The 23,886-nt window shown below is 35.5% G+C and overlaps 1 protein-coding gene across 2 annotated transcripts in view; it reads left to right on the top strand.

Annotated features, from left to right (window-relative positions):
• Window positions 1-23,886, top strand: part of atrnl1a (attractin-like 1a) — a 431,550-nt gene that overhangs the window by 95,103 nt on the left and 312,561 nt on the right. For both annotated transcript variants that reach the window (XM_056471227.1, XM_056471228.1), the window contains exons 11-16: window positions 6,138-6,222; window positions 6,451-6,662; window positions 14,218-14,336; window positions 16,290-16,406; window positions 16,498-16,630; window positions 22,676-22,863. In XM_056471227.1, coding sequence (XP_056327202.1) covers window positions 6,138-6,222; window positions 6,451-6,662; window positions 14,218-14,336; window positions 16,290-16,406; window positions 16,498-16,630; window positions 22,676-22,863 — 854 coding nt within the window. The remainder of the gene's footprint in view (window positions 1-6,137; window positions 6,223-6,450; window positions 6,663-14,217; window positions 14,337-16,289; window positions 16,407-16,497; window positions 16,631-22,675; window positions 22,864-23,886) is intronic.

Here is a 23,886-nt window from a genome sequence, read left to right as displayed (position 1 = left end):
TAAAACATGAAATAAATGTTATAGAAAGCAAAAATTGAAGTTTCTCTTTAATGTATGAAAGAGAACTGTTACACACATACTGTTTGCTATATGAAATGCAAACACTGAAGCTCAATATCTCAAAATCCTTTAGAAAGCAGATATAACCTTATAACTTGTTATATTGTATGTTTATAATTAATAAATGCTGTACAAGTATTGTTCATATGCAGTTCATGTTAGTAAATGCTTTAACTGATGAACCTTATAGTAAAGTGTGACCTATAACACTTTATTTACGCATCTAATTTTAGTGCTAATTTAGGGTTTTGGCATATTTAGTTCCAACCAAAATGTAAGGTCTGTTCTGAGTTGCGGTTTGATGTGAACACAACGTGGAGCTTTGACTTTAAGCCCATGTTTATTTGGAACCAATGCTACTGCCTGATGTTGGAGGTTGAATTCAAGCCAATGCTGAGTTTTGATGTCATCTCGATTTGAATTCCCAGCTAAAATGCAAAGACTGTCTGATGTTGGAGACTAATGTCAAGCCAGTGTTTTGATGTAAACTTGACTTTCATTTCCAACCCAAACACAGTGTCTCTTTGATTTGGTGTAAAACCAGAATTTTGGGTCTGTCCTATGTAGAAGCTAATATCTTCAAGCTAACGTCTGGTTTTGACGTCAACCTGATTTTATTTTTCGACCAAAATTTTATATTTGTCCAAGATTTTGACGTCAACCTCATAAAAAATTGTAACCAAAAGTGGTATGAATGTAGGAATGGGCCGTTATAAGATTCTGACGTTATGATAATCTTGGATAAAAATAGCAGTTTTACAGTAAAAATTGTTTTACAGTATTGTGATTACTGCTTTAAAATATGTTGTTTTTAAATGTCTGGGTAAAAAACTAAAACTTTTTTCCCCTTTGAACACAATAAATTTAGTTTTGAGAAACTTTCAAATATTGTGGAACAGTAAACATGTCAGGCTGAATAATTGAAATTAATTATTGACTTCTGCTGTCTTCATTAGTTTCAAAAACTGATTTCAATACAATTTAAAACGGCATCTTGGATATCGTTTCTGCTGAACAAACTGTTGTCCTAAAAATCTTAAAACGTAAAAAAAACGTACATATACCGTAGGAACGGTATAACAGAAAGTTTTGGGGAGTTTAAAACCTTGAGTTTTGATGTCATCTCGATTTGAATTCCCATCTAAAATGCAAAGACTGTCTGATGTTGGAGACTAATGTCAAGCCAGTCTTTTGATTTAAACTTGACTTTCATTTCCAACCCAAACACAGTGTCTCTTTGATTTGGTGTAAAACCAGAATTTTGGGTCTGTCCAATGTAGAAGCTAATTTCTTCAAGCTAACGTCTGGTTTTTGACTTCAACCTGATTTTAGTTTTCGACCAAAATTTTAGATTTGTCCAAGATTTTGACGACAACCTCATTAAAAATTTTAACCAAAAGTAGTATGACTGTAGGCATGGGCCGTTATAGATTCTGACGTTATGATAATCTTGGATAAAAATAGCAGTTTTACAGTAAAAATTGTTTTACAGTGTTGTGATTACTGCTTTAAAATATGTTCTTTTTAAATGTCTGGGTAAAAAACTAAAACTTTTTTCCCCTTTGAACACAATAAATTTAGTTTTGAAAATTTTCAAATATTTTGCAACAGTAAACATGTCAGGCTGAATAATTCAAATGAATCATTGACTTCTGCTGTCTTCATTAGTTTCAAAAACTGATTTCAATACAATTTAAAACGGCATCTTGGATATCGTTTCTGCTGAACAAACTGTTGTCCTAAAAATCTTAAAACGTAAAAAAAACGTACATATACCGTAGGAACGGTATAACAGAAAGTTTTGGGGAGTTTAAAACCTTGAGTTTTGATGTCATCTCGATTTGAATTCCCATCTAAAATGCAAAGACTGTCTGATGTTGGAGACTAATGTCAAGCCAGTCTTTTGATTTAAACTTGACTTTCATTTCCAACCCAAACACAGTGTCTCTTTGATTTGGTGTAAAACCAGAATTTTGGGTCTGTCCAATGTAGAAGCTAATTTCTTCAAGCTAACGTCTGGTTTTTGACTTCAACCTGATTTTAGTTTTCGAAAATTCCAAAATTTTAGATTTGTCCAAGATTTTGACGTCAACCTCATAAAAATGTTTAACCAAGAGTGGTATGACTGTAGGCATGGGCCGTTATAAGATTTTGACGTTATGATAATCTTGGATAAAAATAGCAGTTTTACAATAAAAATAGTTTTACAGTATTGTGATTACTGCTTTAAAATATGTTGTTTTTAAATGTCTGGGTAAAAAAAAAAAAAAAAAAATCCCCTTTGAACACAATAAATTTCGTTTTCATTTCACCAGTGTTTTCATTTCCAACCCAAACACAGTGTCTCTTTGATTTGGTGTAAAACCAGAGTTTTGGGTCTGTGCAATGTTGAAGCTCATATTTTCAAGCTAACGTCTGGTTTTCACGTCAACCTGATTTTAGTTTTCGACCAAAATTTTTGATTTGTCCAAGGTTTTGACGTCAACCTTATTAAAATTTTAACCAAAAGTTCTATGACTGTAGGCATGGGCCGGTATAAAAATAACCTATAGTGAAATAGGTTTTACAGTATTGTGATTACTGCTTTAAAATGGGTTCTTTTAAATGTCTGGGTAAAAAACAAAAACTTTTTTTCCCCTTTCAGCACAATATATTTTGTTTTGAAAAACTTTTTAAATATTTTGGAACAGTAAACATGTCAGGCTGAATAATTCAAATGAATCATTGACTTCTGTTGTCTTCATTAGGTTCCAAAACACAGATTTCAATACAATTTAAAATGACATCTTGGATATTGTTTCTGCTAAAGATACTGTTGTCCAAAAACCTTAAAACAAAATGTAAAAAAAAAAAACTTGACTTTTTCAAACCGCGGTATACCTTGAAAATGGTTTTCGTCCCATGACTGTCCATCCAGCTAATGTCTATCTTGATGTCTATCCGATTTTCACTCTCAATCTAAATATGACATCTGTTAATCATCGGAGCTTGACGTCAATCTAGCATCTGGTTTTGACGTCAGCTCTGTCTAATGTTGAAGTTGGTTTAGTCATGAAGCAAACATCTGGTTTTGATGTCAGCCTGATTTTCATTTAAAATCTTTCTAACAATGGAGCCATGACGTCAATGGAGCTAACGTTGTGTTTTAACACCAGCCAGATATTCAGCCTAATTTTACATCTGTCCATCACTAGATTTCAACATTCTTCTGACATTGTATTGACATCCAGGCATATGCATGGAGAGAAGAGATTGCTCAAAAAACAAGCTCCTTATGAAAGTATTCAGTGGCTTATTTGTCTCTATGTTCACTCTCACCAGGCACTGTGTTGTTTTATTGCTGATATCTCTGTGATGCAGTGCTGTTCTTGAGCACATGTAATGCGTGTTGTTAATCTCTGCTGCTGTCATCAGTGCTGCTGGAGGGAGGCTGTGAGATGTTGGATGCGACAGTTTTTTTTCTGTCTGTTTCTCTCGCTTCCCTGTGATCTGTAAATTGTTGTTCACTTATGTAAGGATCTCATGCTATAAAACATCTGTGCGGGAGGGGTTGTTAACAGAGTTTACATATCGTATGTTTTCTTGACCCATTATATAGTATATAAGCACATTAAATGCATTTGTTATCAGGAAAGCCGGTCGAATGTAAAGAGAGCCTTTGGTTTTTTCTCCCTTCTGATTAACTGACCATGAGTGCAGCTAATTAGTGAATTAAAGAGCGTGTAATGAGCAGAGAGTGTGTCCGATCTGGCAGCCTGGGAGAAACATATGCCACAGAGCTCATGTAACCTGGACAAACACATACAACTCAAAAAACACAGATGTCTCTGTCTGTAAAAAAAGGTTTGGTTTGCATAGAGTATGGTTTACACTGCTGCTGTGGCATTTCTGAGTAAAATATCTCTGCACTGATATTAGATGTCTCAGTTGAGTTGTGAAAAGCAACTCACTCACAGTAAAGGTCCTGAGAAGTGCTTTGAAATATGCATTTTATATTCAATGTTTGACATAATCTCAACCGAAAACGAAGAGAGAGTGGGTCATAGTGTAGCTCTTCCCCCTTTTTAAGAACAGCCAAGTGCATCAAATGAAAAGCGTCTTGAAGGGGGCGGGGCATGTCAGATACTAGAGAGCATTTGATTGGTTACATTTTGATGAGAAACTGAAGTATGAAGTGACTTGAATAAAACCGTTGATCCATTTAGGCGGTAGTGACAAATTACAAGCTTTACATGTTGATATCATGTTTATATCAGCTTTTTTAAACCGTTTTGGAGCACACTACCTTATACATATTCTTAAAACTAACAATACTAATACAAACATACAAAAAAAGTTTATTTTAATTTCATGGGACCTTTCAAAAATGGTTAATTGAGGCATCACTCATCATAGTATACAAATACGGACTCTATTATTGTTATAACTTTTTAAAATAATATGTTCAAGAGATTAGGACATTTTTTTATTAGAGATTGAACTTGTTGTTAAAATCTTTGTTTAATTGCAATTGTATAAGATACAATTACTTTTTTTTTAAACAAGGATGTGTTAAATTGATGAAAGTGAAGTGGAAACATGTTATTTAACAGTATTTTAGCTAAAAACATCTTTGCAAAACATTACACCAATTTTAATGTTTGTGGCATTATAGGAGTGTAAAAGTAGAGGAAACAAAAGTGATTAAATATCCAGTGATAATTTACAATACTTGTCAAAAATTAGGAAACACTTTAGTTAATGTTTTAGTATGTTTTATTGTTTTTAATTTACTTTGACAATGATTAAATATCTTGAGCACCAACTGAAGGATCATGCGACCATGAAGAATTGAGTAATGATGCAAAAAAATGCAGGAATAAATTATTTCTGAAAATAGAGACAATTTAAAGGGCACCTATGATGAAAATCTACTTTTGTAAGCTGTTTGGACAGAACTGTGTGTAGGTATAGTGTGTCTAATGTCATATTGGAGTGATATAAACACATAAAGTCTCTTTTTTTTTTAAATTTCCTGACATTAAAATAGGATCCAAATCCCTCCCATTTTTAGGCCCATGTGACATAGGAGTGTGGTTTTCCCCCACACACCGAATTGATTGACAGGCACCATGTCCACAGACCATTTTGTTGCAAAGAAACTGGGAATAAAATGTTCCAACTTTCTCTTAGTTTTATAAGTTTCATAAGTTTAAAAACATTTTTAAAAACAGTGCATGTTTGTTACAAAGAGAGAAAAATTGCTATATAATTCTCAACCGATATAGTCACCATAGTCGCATGGTGTCAGTTAAAATGTGTGTATAAGTGTGTGTGTGTGTACTGCAAACGGTACTTGTGTGTGTCTCATCATTTCAGAAAGGCTTGAATAAACTCCGCCACAAATACATTAAATACACTTACTTGATATTTTTGACTAAGGAGCTGTAATTCAGCTTCACCCATATCTGTCTCTGTCACTGACTGCTGTTTATCTGATGTAACGCATGATGAGAAGCAGACACGCACGTGGAAACAGTGCTCAGGGAGAAGCAGCTCATTTGCATTTAATGCCACAGGCTACAAAAACAGCTACCCTGTACTAAGACAGCAAAAATGTGCATATTCTGGAGGCTATAATAATTCATCTGTTGGGTATTTTGAGCTGAAACTTTACAGACACATTCTGGAGACACCAAAGACTTATCTTAGATCTTGTAAAAGGGGTAAAATATTTCTTCTTTAAAATAATAATAATAATAATAATAATCACCATCATGATTTTGCAGCCTTTTTTTGTTTTGTTTTACACATAAATCTATTCTTGATGACAAAATTTAAAAAAGAAATTAAAAGTAAAATCCTTTAAAAGTGGTTAAGATTGTAATGTTTTCAAAGAACTGTTAGTCAATTACTGTATACAACCGTTAATATATATTTAAATATAATTATATAAAATATTTTTGCGCAAAAGTTTGAATGTTTTGTCATAGTATTATAATATCCTCTGTAGATCAAATAGATCATAAAGCCTCTTGTGCTATTTTCAATTCTTGTTATATTTTCTCTTTTGTGTGTGTGCGTGTGTATTTTTGCAGCATGTGATGAGTGGACGGTTCTTCCAAATCCTAGTCTTCACCGGGATGTCAACCGTTTTGGACACACAGCTGTTGTCAATAATGGGTGAGATCTTGACGTGATCACTTTCCATTCACTGATGCCATCAGTCTCTGCACTCTTACTGCAGTTTATTTCATTTTTCCACTGAAGTTAATTTACCCAAATAATGATGTGTCACAAAAGAAACATTTACTTGAATGTGTGGTCTTATCCTCTCATTTCCTTTGGAAAATTGTGCTGGCAAGACAAACTGGTTACAATATGAAAAAGGTCTGTTTTCTGTTCCCTCAGATCCATGTACATTTTTGGTGGTTTCTCTGGTGTGATCCAGAACGATGTGCTGGTGTTTAAGCCTGCCAGCTGTGAGGCCTTCGTCAGGGAGGATGTTTGTCAGAGTGCTGGTCCTGGAGTTCGCTGTGTCTGGATTGAAAATCGCTGTGAACCCTGGGACTCCAGTCATGCTAATGACAGTGTGCCTGCCTCCTTCTGCCCTGCACGCACCAGTAAGATCCTGTCATTTTAAATATTTTTGTTAAAAAACTGACTACTCTCAATTCCATTTTTAGTTAATCAGTATAATGACCCATTCCATGATCATATTTCATCATGCATTCTTACTGTATTGATTTTTAATTCAAATGAGTCTGTAAATGTATCTCTCCATTCACCCTAAAGGGGTTTGTATTGTTGTTAGCATTATTCCTCCTACTCATAGACTGTAAAATATATGGACGGAGCATCCGTGACGTCACCCATAGGTTTCTAAACACTGCAAAAGAAGCTACAAGTAGGCGCGGCCAACCGTCGCCATTTTGTCCGCGCGTCATCGCACCCACGGCGGGATACCAAACAAGGGCAAAGAGGCGGAGAGTGGGCGGAGCTACAGACGCCTGCTGGCACTTTGCTTAGATCTGGCAGACAGACTTTACTTTGGGAGAAACGCTTGATACTTTATTACCTGCGACTCGTTTGTGTTCTGACCACATGTGCTTGGCTGTACACTATATCAATAAAGTGTTTAGACTTTTAAAAACACTGTAGTAATACATTGAGCCACTAAACATTGTTCTTATGACGTTTTTCTACAGGAGGAAAACGCGAATTACTTCCAAACACTTCTAATATAGTGTGTGTTAGTAAATGCAAGACTATTGATGAAATCTAGGCATAACACTGTATGACAACGCTTCAGATGACTGTTCTAGAGCCTACAGCTAATCAATCTGTCACATTCTGGAGTGCTTTACGGGTCTAAAGAAAAATATTAATGATAAATGATCTTAAATAAAACAAATACATTTATAGAGATGGTATACAAGTATATAACTTTACTCACATGGGAAACGAGGCCACGTGAATGGTTTGTGAGCACAATTAAATGCACACAGCATCCCATATCATCTGATAATTGTAAGAAATAAGTCCAAAAGGCAGCTGACTGTGTAAAGCCACATAAAACAGAACAAAAATACAATGAATATGCCGAGATTAGTGGCTAATCTGCCGGATTCAGCTGAGGTGAAGTGACGGTGACCAGCGAGACCTAGCTGTCACTCAAGTGACCACGCCCTTAATTATGCAAACTTAATATAACCTAAAATAAAGGAAATGGATGAGTTATAAAAAAATTCTGTAAACACCTTTTTTTCTGTTGTAAAGTTGGCCATTCGAACAGTGGGCTCAATTGCAACTTGCTCTATTATGGAGCCAGGACTAGCGGAATTTTGATGAATTGCATTTTCAGTTACTTCCGTATTGGCTTCCCGAGAGAGAGCGGGAGGTTGCCGCTTGCTCCTACTATTTGGATATTTAGCAAAATGAATTAATAAATGGACATGGAATTTTTAGCATTTTAGGAATCCAGATGTCTTAAATAGCAGGTTTTCAATTAGGAGTAAATTGAAATATCTCACAAAAATTGTATTTGCTGTTATTATTTCAATGTTTAACCATTAACAAATATTTGACAAATCTGCATGACCTATTCCAGATAATAAAATTAGGTGCCAGGCTATACTGTATGTTTCCAAGCTTAGTGTCAGTCTGTATTATTTTTAATATTGTTATTTTAATAAATAGAAATACATATTTATGAATAATAATAATAATAATAATAATAATAATAATAATAATAATAATAATAATAATAATAATAATAATAATAATAATAATTCATTCATTTATTTTCTTTTCGGCTTAGTCCCTTTATTAATCTGGGGTCACCACAGCGGAATGAACCGCCAGCTTATCCAGCATATGTTTTACGCAGTGGATGCTCTTCCAGCTGCAACCCAACACTGGGAAACATCCATACACACTCATTCACACACATACACTACGGACAATTTAGCCTACCCAATTCACCTGTACCACATGTTTTTGGACTTGTGGGGGAAACCGGAGCACCCGGAGGAAACCCACACGAACACGGGGAGAACATGCAAACTCCACACAAAAATGCCAACTGACCTAGCTGAGGCTCAAACCAGCGACCTTCTTACTATCAGGCGAATGTGCTACCCACTGCGCCACCCATAAATAATATTATGAATACATATTTTTATTCAGCAAGGGAGCAGTGAAATAAGTTACACAGCGTTTGTCTTAATATAAATACTAAGGTTTTAAATCAAGTGTGTTGTTTTGAACTTTAAAAGCTGTTAATAATAATTAAAAAAAGTTTTAGTTTATTTAAAACAAGCATGTGGCTTGTATGTTATTATCTAGATTTAGAACAAACATGTTTTAGCAGATTATCAGCATGTTTTAGCACATTGTTATGGATTTGTTTAGAACTTTGCTAGCATGTTGAAGCATGTTGCTAGCAAGTAATTGCATGTGACATGTTTTAGACCATTTTAGCATGTTGCTAGTACACATTATTTAAATGTTACTGACAGGTTTAAATGTTACTAGCATGGCCTTAACACTAAATATTATACGTCTGTCAGAAATGCTCAATTCTGATTGGTCAGAAACAACATTCCAGTGTATTTTCCTCCAAAATAACAACTGCTGAATAACACAAGCTCATCTACTTCGCGTCGGGCTGCCAACAAGCCTGTCGGGATTTATGCCATGATAACAACTTCCCTGGATGTTCTTTATCCCTTACATAACACGTTGTTTGTTTATTTTTGCTTGGATGAATTCATAGATATATACACTAGATATCGCATACAGACCCTGAGCATGCGTCAATACTGCTGCCATATTTGTACAGTGGTCCCAGGAAAAATGTTATTCAACCGCACTTGTCAAAACTAAAACCAATGTGAAGCTGCTGGACTTTGCACAGCGAATGGTTGTAGTAACGAGCAAACAAAGAAAACAAAGCATAAAGGCAGAACATTGTATAGGTAAGAGTTTGTTTTTGATTTTGTATGTTACGAACTTTTGTGCTAAACAAGTAACATTGTTGATGATAATACAGTCTCTTACTGCACTGACCGTAAGGCAAAGTAGCACCAACTCGGACTAAATTCTAAGCTTATTCTAGTTTTTGTTGAATAAAATCAGCAAACAATGTAAATGAAATATGACAAGAAGATGCTGCAGTGCCAGAAACTTGCATTATTGTCGGCTAAGTTCACAAACATTTATGAAGTAACTTATAAGGGTGCCTGACAGTGCCTGTGCCTCAAATGTTATACCATTTAGATCAGAAAGGTGGTTGTGCACATTGAGATGCAGGGATATCGATGGTTCAAACGAGTTGTTCATAACGGGTATTCATTCACAAACGAATCGCTCCCTTCGTTAGCATTAGAAGTGAAAGCATGAGAGGGGGTGCGTTTCAGGACATGCATTAGATCAAATTTAACAGGGAGGGAGGATAATATATTTCCATGGACACAAACATACATTCTTTCACATTCATTTCTAAGGAGTGTTACCCTGTACTAAAATGGTGGCTCTATTGATGCATTCCTTCTGATAGACAACAACAGCGTAGGCGACATCTAATGTAAATATCTATGGTATGATTTAGCACATTGCTAGATTGTTTAGCCACATGGCTAACACAGCTGAGCACATTGCTAACAAAAATGGCCAGGTTGCTATTATGTTTAATTTAATGCTAGCTTGAATTAGCATGTTATTAGCATGGTATAACATGTTTTTTTAGCATAATTGTAATGCTGTGCTAGATGATAGTTGCATGAAAGCCTGATGTCTATGAACCAGTTTTTTTCTAATCTTTAATTTTGTTTGCTTGTTTGTACGGTGTGTAATTAATGGTAAAATGTGTGACTGTTAGAAATGTGTACACATCTTTTCACATTATAGGAATTCCTGTACAACCAATTTACTATCGTACATCAGCATCCCAGCGGGGATAAAGTTCACTGTACATCTCATTCAATTGTATCGGACCATTAGCTCTGTATGTCAAACACACACCTGGAGAGTATTTTGCCTTCGTATAAATCCTCTGTCAGGAGATTATTGTTAAGCCACATATAATCCTATTTACACTTGATACATTGGGAGGCTTATATGCAGAGCTGCTGGCATGTTCTGGGTTACCTTGATGGTGCACAGCCTGATTTCTACTGGGTAAATCCAGCCCGACTGTGGAAATGCCTGTTGATAATTGACTGAACAAAAGGTCAGTCGGCGCATAATAATCTCATAGCGATGTAATTATGATTGCGTTGAAACCCAACTCCAGCGATTGTGGATACAGATGTTTTTGTCTGTGGGCAAAACTGGACCTGAGAGGATTAATGCAATTACCGAGTAAAGTGTGGAGTTCTATCAGAGGTGGATTGGGCTTTAATTAAGTAATGGAATGACATACAAGTTCATGATGGATTATAGTGTATTGTGTAAATCTTAGAGACATGTAATCATGCAGTTTTTCATTGTACTTAAAGACTATTTGGCTGGTTGCTCTGATTGCTTTAGTTATTGTTTATATAATATATTTAATCACAAAGCTTGAGAGTAAGAAGTATCATGTGCTCACATACAGGTTGCATTTTTTAAAATCAAGAATACAGTAAATTATTAAAATATTATTCATTTATTTTCCTGCAGCTTAGTCCTTTATTTGTCAGGGGTCGCCACAGCAGAGTGAACCGCCAACTATTGCAGCATATGCTTTATGCAGCGGATGCTCTTCCAGCCACAGCCCAGTACTGTGAAACACCCATACACTCATACACTACAGCCAATTTAGTTTATCCAGTTCACCTATAGCGCATGTCTTTGGATTGTGGGGGAAACCGGAGCACCCGGAGGAAACCCACGCTCGCAAGGAGAGAACATGCAAATTCCACACTGAAATGCTAACTGACCCATCCAGGACTCCAACCAGCACACTTCTTGTTGTTAGGCTACAGTGCTAACCACTGAGCCACCTTGCCGTCCTATTGTTAAAGTATTATTACAATTTAATATAACAGTTTTATATTTTAATGCATGTAAATTTAAATCAAGTATAATTTATTCCTGGTGAATTTTCAGCATCATTACTATAGTCTTCATTGTCACATCATCCTTCAGGAATCTGTCTAATATGCTAATTTGAAGCTCAAGAAACATTTATTATTTATTAAGATATATTTTATTTATGTATCATCATCAATGTTAAAAACGGTTGCCCGATATTTCTGGGGCACAGTGTTTTTCAGGATTGATGGATAGAAAGTTTTAAAGACGAATGTTGATTTGAAATGTAATTATTACAAATATATTTACTGTAAATTCACAGTATTTACTTTGTATTTTAATTGGAATTAAATAAATTAACCTTTTATGAATTAAGGAATTTTTTAAAAAGTTCACAAGGTATACATACAATTGAGGTCAGAATTATTAGCCCCCCTGAATTATTAGCCCCGCTGTTTATTTTTTCCCCCATTTCTGTTTAACGAAGAGAAGATTTTTTCAACACATTTCTAAACATAATAGTTTTAATAACTCATTACTAAAAACTGATTTATTTTATCTTTGCCATGATGACAGTAAATAATATTTGACTAGATATTTTTCAAGACACTTCTATACAGCTTAAAGTGACATTTAAAGGCTTGACTAGGTTAATTAGGTTAACTAGGCAGGTCAGGGTTATAAGGCAAGTTATTGTATAACGATGGTTTGTTCTGTAGACAAAAAAAATATAGCTTAAAGTGGCTTATAATTTTGACCTTAAAATGGATAAAAAAAAAAAATTAAAAACTGCTTTTATTCTAGCCGAAATAAAACAATTTCCAGAAGAAAAAATATTATCAAAATTTTCTTACTCTGTTAAACATAATTTGGCAAATATTTAGAAAAAATAAATAAAAATCCAAGGGGGACTAATAATTCTGACTTCAACTGTTTATATACACACATACGTTCTCACATACATGCACACAAACATACATACATGTGTAAGTATATACTAATTGTACTAATTCGATTGCTAATTGTAATGGAATGTGACAACGGAAGTGCGGATCCAAATGCAGGTTTATTAGAGAGGTCAGGTAAGCAATGGTCAGCACAGGGGCAAACAGATGTATAGAGGCAATCCAGTCATATTCAGATACACAAGCAGATGATCAAAAGGCAGGCAGCAGACAGGGATAAACAGACAAACAAGGCGAGGGTCAAAACACGGCAAAACAAGACAAAAGAAACACGTTGTATAATGTCACAAAATGTAAACAAGACTCATCAACTAAAGTGTGTGTCTGTGCTGCATAAATAGTCAGTGTAATCAGTCTTTGAAAATCCACCGGTGGTGTGTATGCAATCAGTCAGGATCAGGAGCATCTCTGTGTGTGTGGTGCATGACTGGGATTTATAGTCCATGGAATGGCGGATTAAATCTGTCAGCAATCCGTATAAAAACCAGTGATTTACACAGACTAGATCGCTGGTGACCCTCACATTAATAGTATAAGTAAAAATATAATGCAGTGCATTTAGCAAAATACTGCTTGCCATAGATATTTTTTATAGCTACCTAATGATACGGACATTGAATGGCTTTCCTCAGATAAAGGTAACAATACAGTAAATTTGTTTATAATAAAAATGAAATTTTACAATATAAACAAACAAATTCATTTTAACATTCAATTACATTTACAATAACATTTACAATAACATTCAAAAACAGTTCAAGGGTCACACATCCAGTAGGCAATTTTGTTTTTTATTCATATTAAAAAGTGTAACATTTTAGAAATCAAACTGATGATTTGAATGCTGAAAGTTTGCTTCATATTAAATGTAACAACGTTTCTTGGGAGTATTGGCTTGCAGGTATGCTACAACTGTTTAGTAAACACATCTACAAGAACACTAATAGATTGGCCTTGACAAGAATCCATTTCAATATGAATAAAAATTTAGATATTTTCTACATTTTTGATCGTTTTACCAGTTTTTTTTTTCAGTATGTTTCGGAAGTACATGAGTCAAAGAATTTGTCTCTTTAATACTATCACGACCTGCGAATTTAACATAACATTAATTCAGAGATCATAATGTTCTTCGAATCATTATCCGTTCAGTTAAAATGACTTGTTTAGTAAAAAGTGTGAAGAATCTACTCACATTTCTTTTCTCCTATCCTTGTTGGTTTTTTGTCCTGGATTTTCTCATTGTTTATCCTTTGAAACTCTTCCAGGCAAAAGTTCCGTTGTGACCTCTCCTTCTCCGAAATAACGATGAAAACAAACCAACAAACAGAAAAGCTCCTCCTGAACAGAAAAAGAACAGGAACAACAGTTTTCATGTGTGTCAAGCTTATTCATGTCGGAAATAAACAAATTCACAGCGAGGACGAAAGTTTCTTCTCTGTCCTTGGCTGTTCCCCTCAATTCTCCGGTTGTAATTTCGCTGTGCCCTGTCCATGTCCACCTCCGCTGTTCAACTTTAGCCCTTACCCGTGTGTCATTGCACGCACTCATTTTTCACCACAGTTATGAAGTGTTTCACCTTGAGAGCTCTGAGTTTTGAGTTAGACTCTCATTACCTTCAAACCCCACTTCTGGTTTTATGCTAATAAGAATGTATTTTCCCGGCCTCTGATGATTCTTGTGTTTTTAATCATAGATGTAGCTGATAAGCAGTGTCAGCAGTTTTTTGACTGTGCTTCCTGTACGGCCAACACCAATGACTGTCAATGGTGCGAAGACAAGAAATGCATCTCTTCTTTAAGCAACTGCACTGTGGTATGTCCAAATAACACATCCCAGGCCCATTCTGACATTTGGTCAGGGCCCCTTGACATCACTTGACATCACACTGACTACTTCATTAGTTTCAATTAGACCTTTGCAGTCAATACACAAACAGCACTAGCAATGTATCATCAGTAAATCATATATTTGGATATAATGCCAGCATTATGACATACACATTATATATTATTATATTATTATTTCAGTGTGAACTGTCCAAAAAAATGTATGGACATTACACTTTTTAATCACCTAACACTAGCGCTTAATCTAAGCATTTGTAAGAGCTACAAACTAACAGATTGCAGTCTCCAAGCAAACACTTAACAACATTCAGATTTGCATTTGACCCTGAGGGAGTTGTCATGTATAATTATAGTTTTTTTTAGGTATTTCAACCACATGTGTATGATGTTTTTGTGTTAAAATGATCATATTATCACAGACGTACTGGGCTAAAAGTTTACAGATCAGATATAAACACTGATGCCCAAGGGCGTAACTTTGGTTTGAGAAGTTGGGGGACACAAAATGTGAGAAAAGATTTTGATTTAAATCTCATTTCCTGCATTTACATATATATTTTAAATACTATATTAATACAAAACCCAGAAGAAAACAGGCTGATTAAACAAATTACATTAAAAGCGAACTTAAAAATGTTTAAAAAACAAAAAACTGTGTACAGTGGTTGTTATTCGCGGGAGTTATGTTCTAAAAATTGCTGATATTCGAGAAGTAGTCCGCTTTATTTTTTAGAATTATTATAGATGTTTAAAAGCTGTTAAACCCCTCACTACACACTTTATACACTTTTCTAAGACAGGCATTAACATTTTCACACTTTTCTCGCTTGTTTAAAACTCTCAAAGTTCAAACCTTCATAGAAAAATAGGCCCAGTATTACAGAATGAAACGAATGATCAAAACCATTTGATATTCACTTATTTATTCTGTAATGGCACCCTACAGCCGCGTAACTTCTACTTTCCTTTAGCATGCCCAGAACTTGTTGTGGTTAGCATCTTTCTCTGCCTGGGTGCTAGAGCAGGTGCCTTTGACAGTGCAGAACGTTACATCAAAATTGTGGGGAGAAAACTTGCAAACATAGTCCAGCAATTCAGAGTCACACTACTAGCGATCAAAGATTTATGTAAATTTGGCAAGCTGAACACATTATATACTGTACAGGAGACACGGCACGGAGGAGATTGATTGACAATGGTTTATAGCCAGTCAGGGCGCAGAACACAATGTGCTAATCAGGACGCAGAACTGTAGAAAAAAGCATGCATGAAAAAAATTAACCGTGAAAAGTGAACCATGTTATCGCGAGGGATCTCTGTACTAAATCACGTTTTTTTAATATCAGTTGCAGATAGACAAAATTATTATGTAGGCAAATTTTACAAAAATGTTGATCATTATTTTATTAATTGTCTCTCATGAAACACCTGTAATAACACAACAACAACAACAAATCTTGGTGCTAGTTTTCTGTCTAGCATACATTCCTATAACTAAAATCAGCAGGTTTAGACATATTCGGTCTGATAGAAATTAAGATTATTTTGACCTGACCTAATATGTTGGATCAACCAACTCGCATCACTTTTTTTTCCTTCCTTGTTGACATTAAAGTCATCTGTTACTGCTTCCGTTTTATCGCTGTCTGAAACCATCTTTTTAACTTCAATAGCTGTGCATTAGAACCTATTTTTAGAGCACGCACACAGATGTTTTTAGACACGGACGTGCACATTGATGCACATAGACTTTCTGTAGTTTGTGGGCGAAGACTGCGTGCATTTAAAAATGATAAAATGTAGTGGGGACACAAAGAGGATTTTGAACATGTCCCAGTGGATGTTGCGCCTCTGCTGATGACCATATTAAAAATATATTAAAAATATACAAATTTTCTTATGTTTTGTCTATATTCAGCTTACAGTTGAGCTTGCTCACCACCCTCGAGGTCCGCTGTACCTCAATCCTCCCCCTGCTATGCTGTCTGAACACCAACTCTCTATTTGGAGACCCGGTGTGCGCAAAAACGGCCAGGTATGGAGCTTATGAACTGACTAATTGGCTTAAACATGTTGCAAAATTTGTTAACAGGGTACTGAAAGTTTTTCTTTATCTTGTTTTTCAGTCTGTGAAGAACCATACAAAATGTAGCGTTCGAAGTGAGCAGGTTTGTAGCAAACTGGTGAACTGCAGGAGTTGCTCGCTTAATATTAACTGCCAGTGGGAACCACAACAGCAAGAATGCCATGCTTTACCTGGTGAGTTGAAGTATGGAAATTGCATGTCAATATGCACTGTGAAATTGTGTTTAAGGAAGATGTTTTTTTCTGCTTAACTAACTAACTAACTAACTCTAAACAAAAAAAACAAACAAACAAACCAACATTTGTGTTATTGTTTGCCCTGATCTACACTCAATTCTGGGGTCAGTATTTTTGTTGTTGTTGTTTATTTATTTATCATTTGTTGTGTCTTTCACTGCAATATTTCACTTTCAATAAAATTAAATAAATGTATACATATTAAGTTAGATTGCTATTTAAATGTATTTTTCTCCATTTTTTTTTGTATTTTTGAAGCAGCCCTGTACAGATCTAACACTGAAAATCAAATCTCACTGACATCAAACTTTTGAACAATAGTATAAATGCCATTACAGTGTATAGTTGACTATTTGGTCATACTATGCTCTGGAAAGATCACAAGAAAGTTTCTATTTTTGAGCCTTCCTCAAACCTGGAATTACGCATTTTTGTCAGTCTGATCGCAAGCGGACAATGCTAAATACAGATTTATATGGGGCCTAAAATAGTTTGAGGTTGACCACATTCAGCAGCCACTTACAGAAAACATTTCATAAAGCAAATGCTCATTTGATTGCACAAATTGTTGATTGTGTTACGTGTTTATGCTGTTATATTGTATTTTATTAATTTTTTAAATAATTTAATAAACAATGATATTAAACAATGAATATTTGAATTTTATTGAATATAAACATATGAATATATATTAAAGAATGAATATATGAATTTAAATGACTGAATCAAATGAAAAACAGGAGTGTTGCCAAAACAATGAAATAAATATAACAAAACATTCTAACTAAACCCGAGCCTCTAAACTAATAACCAAAGAAAAATGTAGAAACAAAACCGTACTCTTTATCGAATGCGATGCTTACCTAAACTGCTTAAGGTGTGATGGTGGCAACTCCTCCATAAATTAACTAATAAAAAACAACGGCATTCTACTCAGAAATATTAGAGTTCTCATAAAGTACACGCTGTTAGCAATTAGCAAAACAAAAGCTTATCTGATAATCCAATTATCATAAAGATCGTCCGACTTCCTAATAATCTGGTAAATTGAGCTACAAAAGGTTATCGTAATAAAAAAGCACTTCAATGAGAGACAAACTAAACAACAACAATATAACAGAAAAACAACATGAACACGAATGAACAGGCTGGTTGACAAGTGATGAGTTTGGCACTGAATCAGGTACTCCTCTTGATCAGCACAAGCTAACGCCTTTTAAATGTGGTGGACCAGCTCCTGATTGGTGCGCCAAGTGACATCATAATGATGAATAACAGCCTTCTCGACCAATGGTCGCACAGCTGGGGCAAAACAGAAAACAAAGAGGGGAAAAGGAAGAGAGAGTGCAACAGAAAACAAAAAAACTAAACACCCCAAAACATACTTGAAACCTAACAATTGTTAGATTGCAGAAATTTTACAATTGAACACCCCACCCCTCCAGCAAATTTCTGACTTCATACTACATAACACTACATAATTTACTGTGCTGTACCAAAGTAACAGATTCGAATTACAGCACAGGTTCTTTGGAAACATGCTTCAGTCAACATTTTTGTGGAATTGCAAAAACATACTAACGTTAAGATACATTTGACTGCAGTAATGAAAACTTTTTTTTTTCTTTGTCAAACTAATGATATTTACAGATATTATCAACTAATGATGGTCATTTTCATGCAATTTTGTTGCACAACACCAAAAAAATCCACACAAAATGATTAAACAGTGTTTTTGATTTGTAACTGAAAATGTTTGCTTCACCTGTTTATCTTCATATGGACATCTTTGGCTGTGTCTGAAACTGCATACTTCCATACAATATAGTATGCTAAAATCATTATGTGAGCTGAGTAGTATGTCCGAATTCAAAGAATTCAAAAAACAGTATGTGACCCTGATGACCTACTACTTCCGGCGAGATACTGAAGTGCGCATTCCATGCACGCTGTACTATCCCATGATGCTCCATGAGATAATTCATGAATGAGAGTGAAGCAACGCAACTCATAATAGTAGGTCACGTGATCATGACAAAATGGCGGATGTAGTACGTCCAAATTCCATTCATGCTACTCACGTTCATACTGTATAGAACATACTTTTCTAACGACCAAGTATTACGTTTAAATTCAAATGCCTTTGTTTGCTCTGTCAATTTGCTCAGTAGCTCACTTTGTACGGTCTTGTGCTTGTGCTGCCTGGATTAGAGTCTGTTTATGCACAGATAAACAAAAGTGAAAAAAAGCAATGCAAAATCAAGGTAAAACTACATGGTTGCCATGCACTTTTCACCTACATTTGCTATTGAAAACACAATTGGTTGGGTTTAGGGAATGGTTTAGGTCAGTGGTTCGCTACGGTACAACAAGCCCCATTTTCTTGTGGACTTGTACAAGAAGGAAGTTTATCTGAAACACACAACCTACCCTAAGTAACATATTTCAGATTTGCATTCCTCTGAAATATACCTGGAGCAATGTATTAGCAATGTAATTTTAGTTTCACAGAAATGTAGCCTGATGCATGTATTTCCAATCAGACTGGACTGTCAATTGTATTTTCTTGATTTCCCGCTCACTTGTAATCAGAGTCGGAATTGTAACAAGAAGGAACCGGAAACCAAATACACTTTGTCACACATTTGAACAAGTTTATACTGAATTGGGAAAAAGCATCTTGACTGACCGACCACTTATGATCAGAGCACTAAAATGCCTTGCCAGAATAAGTACTACTTGAGACCACTTTGCATATTCAGATTTGTTGACTTCGGATTTGCTGACCTGAAATTTTTTTTAGAGGGCAAGATTTTGAAAGAGGCAAAGTTGGAGAAGTTTGAAAAACGCTTGAAATATCTCAGATGCAGAAACAAAGGAAACCCATTTCCACACTCTGAGGGCATTTCTACCTGATTTATTTGATCTGATCTAGTTCGAGAGCAGGAAGTAGTGCCATCGTTTGATGTATTATTAACATTCCTGTGTCTCCCTTGGGAAGAAATGTTTTCTTGTCTACAAACCCACACTTTGTATCTGTGCTCTACATTTCTCAGTCTCCAGAAAAGATGCACACTCACACAAACCATTGTATACATGCTCACAAATATTACATTTCATATGAAATATTAATAAACGTCATCATCACATTTGTTTTGACATTATGCATAATAGAGTTCACATGGTCAGCTTTACTAATTTACTTTCTTAACCTTTAGATAGTACAGAAGTGTTATTTATTCATTTATTCATTCACAACACAATATTATAGAAAAATATTCAAAATCACAAAACTTTGTTTGCAAAAACGTGACTTTATTGACAATTTTAATATTGTGAAGGGTTATATTATCAGGGTTGATCTTGCAAATTACGGTTCAAAAATCTGGTAATAAACTGCAAGCATTTTTGTGTTATTTTACAGACTTAATTTATTTCGCTATTTATTTTTATTTATTCAAGCTACTAAAGTGTCAATAAAACCTATGGAGTTGAATTTTTAACATCAATAATTGACAAAGCAGAGATCAAGGTCCCATAATGCAATTCATTACTGTAACCAACAGAAAACCAAAATACAAAAACTTTATTTTATTTAATTAATGGATATTTTTTAACAGTGCAAGGTTACTTAACAACATTACTTACCAACATCAGAAAAAGCCCAAATCACCAAAATACATCTTAATACCAGATGTAAACAGGGCTTCTGGATCAATATCAGGATTTTTTCCAAGGACAAGTGCTAGAAACTCACTTCTTAACTGTCATACTTTTGACTGATGGCTCAATTTGCTATACACACACACACACACACACACACACACACACACGCACACTCACATGCACACGCACACGCGCACACACACACACACACACACACACCATTAAAAACTTGTAGTATCTGCAAAAGACACAAACTCTGTAGTGAAGACGTGCATTTCCAAGCAAGGAAAACGGGAGACCTTTGCAGATGGATAGTACCTGGAATAGAGTGCCAGTTCTGAGCAGTAATTACTCAGGATAGCTGAGATATTTATCCATTTATGGCCAAGCAGCCTGTCAACAAACCCAAAGTTTATTGTTCTTTTTTTTTTTCTTTTTCTGCACTCAGTTGTTTCTCACTTCATCATATAACAGCCTTTATCTTAGAAGATAATCAGCCACATTTTATAAAATGTCTTGAAGTAAAAGGGGAGATGTTATTTTAGTGCTGTGCGGTTTTATAATTGTGTGTTTTTCTTCTTTGCTTTGCTTTTCAGGAATTTGAGTGTTCTGTCTGACTGTTGGTTTTTGTGGTTAACCATCGTCACGGTTAATTATTCTTGTGCTGCTCGCTGTAATAAGTTCAAACCCCAAAGGCTTTCATGGCGCTTAATTTCATGATGTAATTTGATTTACACTACTGTTCAAAAGTTGTACTTTTTTCTCTAATGCTTGCCAAGGCTGCATTTATTTCATGAAAATACATCAAAACAGAAATGTTGTGAAATCTTACTATGATATAAAATAACTGTTGGCTACTACTATTCTGCTACCTGCATAATATATCGGAATATGTCACACAAAATGAAATAGTGCTGTCTTTTTATAATTTTCCTGTTCATCCTTAAAAAGCAGCCTTGAAACAGTGCACACTGAGTAAAGTGCTAAAGAAATAAAGGTGATTTGACATGACTTGAATACTTAATATACATTATTTTAAAATTTAATTAATATTTTTGATGTTAAAGCTGAATTTTCAGTAGTCATTACTCCACACTGTTATTCAGAAATCATATTAAAATGTTGAGTTGCGCACGAAATAAAAGCATTTGCAGTGCTTATGGCCACAGCCATATCACCCTGCAGCCCAAGGCTGGTTACTCATTGAAGCTAAGCAAGGCTGAGCCTGGTTAGTACCTGAATGGGAGACTACATGGGAAAACTAGATTGCTGTTGGAAGTGGTGTTAGTGAGGGGGTGCTAAATCTGCGGTCTGTGTGAGTCCTAATGCCTGTATAGTGAGAGGGACGCTATACTGTCAGTGAGTGATGTCTTTTGCATGAGACGTTAAACCGAGGTCCTCTGTGGTCATTAAAATCCCAGGATGTCCCATGGCGCTTCTTGTATAGAGTGGGGGTTTAACCCTGGTGTCCTGGCCAAATTCCTTCCATAGGCCCTTACCCATCATGGCCTCCCAATCATTCCCATCCACCGAATTGGCTTCATCTCTGTCTCTCCACAACACCTATAGCTGGTGTGTGGTGAGCGCACTGGTACTGTTGTCCTGTGGCTGCCATCACATCATCCAAGTGAATGCTGCACACTGGTGGTGGAGTGGGGAGATCCCCATTATGATTGTGAAATGCTTTGGGTGTATGGCCATACACGGTAAATGCGCTATATATAAATACACATTACTTACTTTCTTAATATTTTTGTGAAGCCATTTATTTATTTATAAGGCATCTTTACACAGGAAATGTGGCACAGAAACCAAACCTGAAGCAGCATAAAACCACAAAAATGTGCATTTACACAGATTAATGCAGCTCTGTAGTGCTAGAAATACATTTACACAGGAATTAAAATGGTGGGATTTATACTTTATAAAATAACTTGTACAATTTTAAATTAGATTTAACAAACAAAATCATCAAAGGTTAAAGTGCGAGTAGGGTGGACAGTACAACTTTAAAAAGTAAATTGTTAAGCTGTAGTTATTCAATATAAAGTACTTTTTTAAAAAGGTGAAACCTATTCTATATCTTTGGAAAACTGTGTGTGTTTAAAAGAAAGTGTCTGGTGCATATAGAGAGCAAAGAGTTTGTTTCCTGCAGCTGATTTGTCAAGCCTATTCACTTGTGGGGAGCACGCTTAGAATTTCACAATGTTTTGAGGTTTTCAACAGAAGGTTCTCAACATTTTTCCAATAATTTGTGCAAGTCCTAGTTTAAACAGAAGCTGGTCTTTATACTGGATTTACTCTGTTTCTTTTCAGCTCATTTGTGTGGCGAGGACTGGAGTCAGGTTGGAGATGCGTGTCTGAGGCTGAACGCCAGCAGGGAGAGTTATGATAATGCCCAGCACTACTGTAAGAACCTGGAGGGCAGCATCGCCTCCCTGACATCAGCCAGACAGGTGGAGTTCATCCTGGAGGAGCTGCAGAAGTATCAGATGCAGGAGCGGGTGAGTCCAGCTCAAACACTGACACTTTGATATAGATTTGTCTTGGTATGGGGTTTGATGTTTATCTAGAACACAGCCAACAGTTAACCAAAGACTTTCTAGATCTGATTCATACTATTTATAGCCGCCTCTATTGAGAGCAGGCTGCATTTTGATACAAGTTATAGCTATCATCAATACTTAAAAAAAAAACATGAGAATTCTGAGAACGCATACGTTGTTGACATGAAGCACACCAAATTTTTGTTTTGTGTGCACAATTTGCCTAGAATGAGGGCACAAATTATTATATCGAGCTCACAATATTTTTAAAACAAGGGAAAGAATGTGTAAATCGTCGCCACAATTGCTTGATTTATTTATTTTTTGTTGTACACTACCTGATCTAATTCTAGCTGATCATTTGGAAAAGTGGCAGAAGGTAGATTTGTCCGATGAATTATCTGTCGAACTGCATCTCAATCATCACAAATACTGCAGAAGACCTATTGAAACCCACATGGACCCAAGATTCTCACAGAAATAAGTCAAGTTTGGTGAAGGAAAAATCATGGTTTAGTATTACATTCAGCATGTGGGCGGGTGGATGGCAACATCAACAGCCTGAAGTATCAAGACATTTGTGCTGCCCATTTCATTACAAACCACAGGAGAGGGCACATTCTTCAGCAGGATAGCGCTTCTTCTCATACTTCAGCCTCCACATCAAAGTTTCTGGTCCCGCTTTATATTAAGTGTCTTGCATCAAAAATAAATACAGTGTACTTACTGTGTTCATAATGTATTTGAGAACACTTGTGGTCTCTTGAGTTGGGATAGGGGTCGGGTTATGGACAAGTTTGGTGGTATGGTTAGGTTTAAGGGTGGGTTAAGGTGTAAGGGATGGTCAACAGTGTATTTACATATGTAATTACAGAAATTACTTACAGATGTAATTACATACAGGTATTTAATCAAGCGTAATTACACAGTAAATACATGTATTTACATGATAAGTACATTGTAAGGAATTATTAATTTTGG

This window comes from Danio aesculapii, chromosome 13 (genome assembly GCF_903798145.1).
Source record: "Danio aesculapii chromosome 13, fDanAes4.1, whole genome shotgun sequence".
NCBI classification, from domain to species: Eukaryota; Metazoa; Chordata; class Actinopteri; order Cypriniformes; family Danionidae; genus Danio; species Danio aesculapii.
This window is presented reverse-complemented; position numbering and strand designations above follow the sequence as displayed.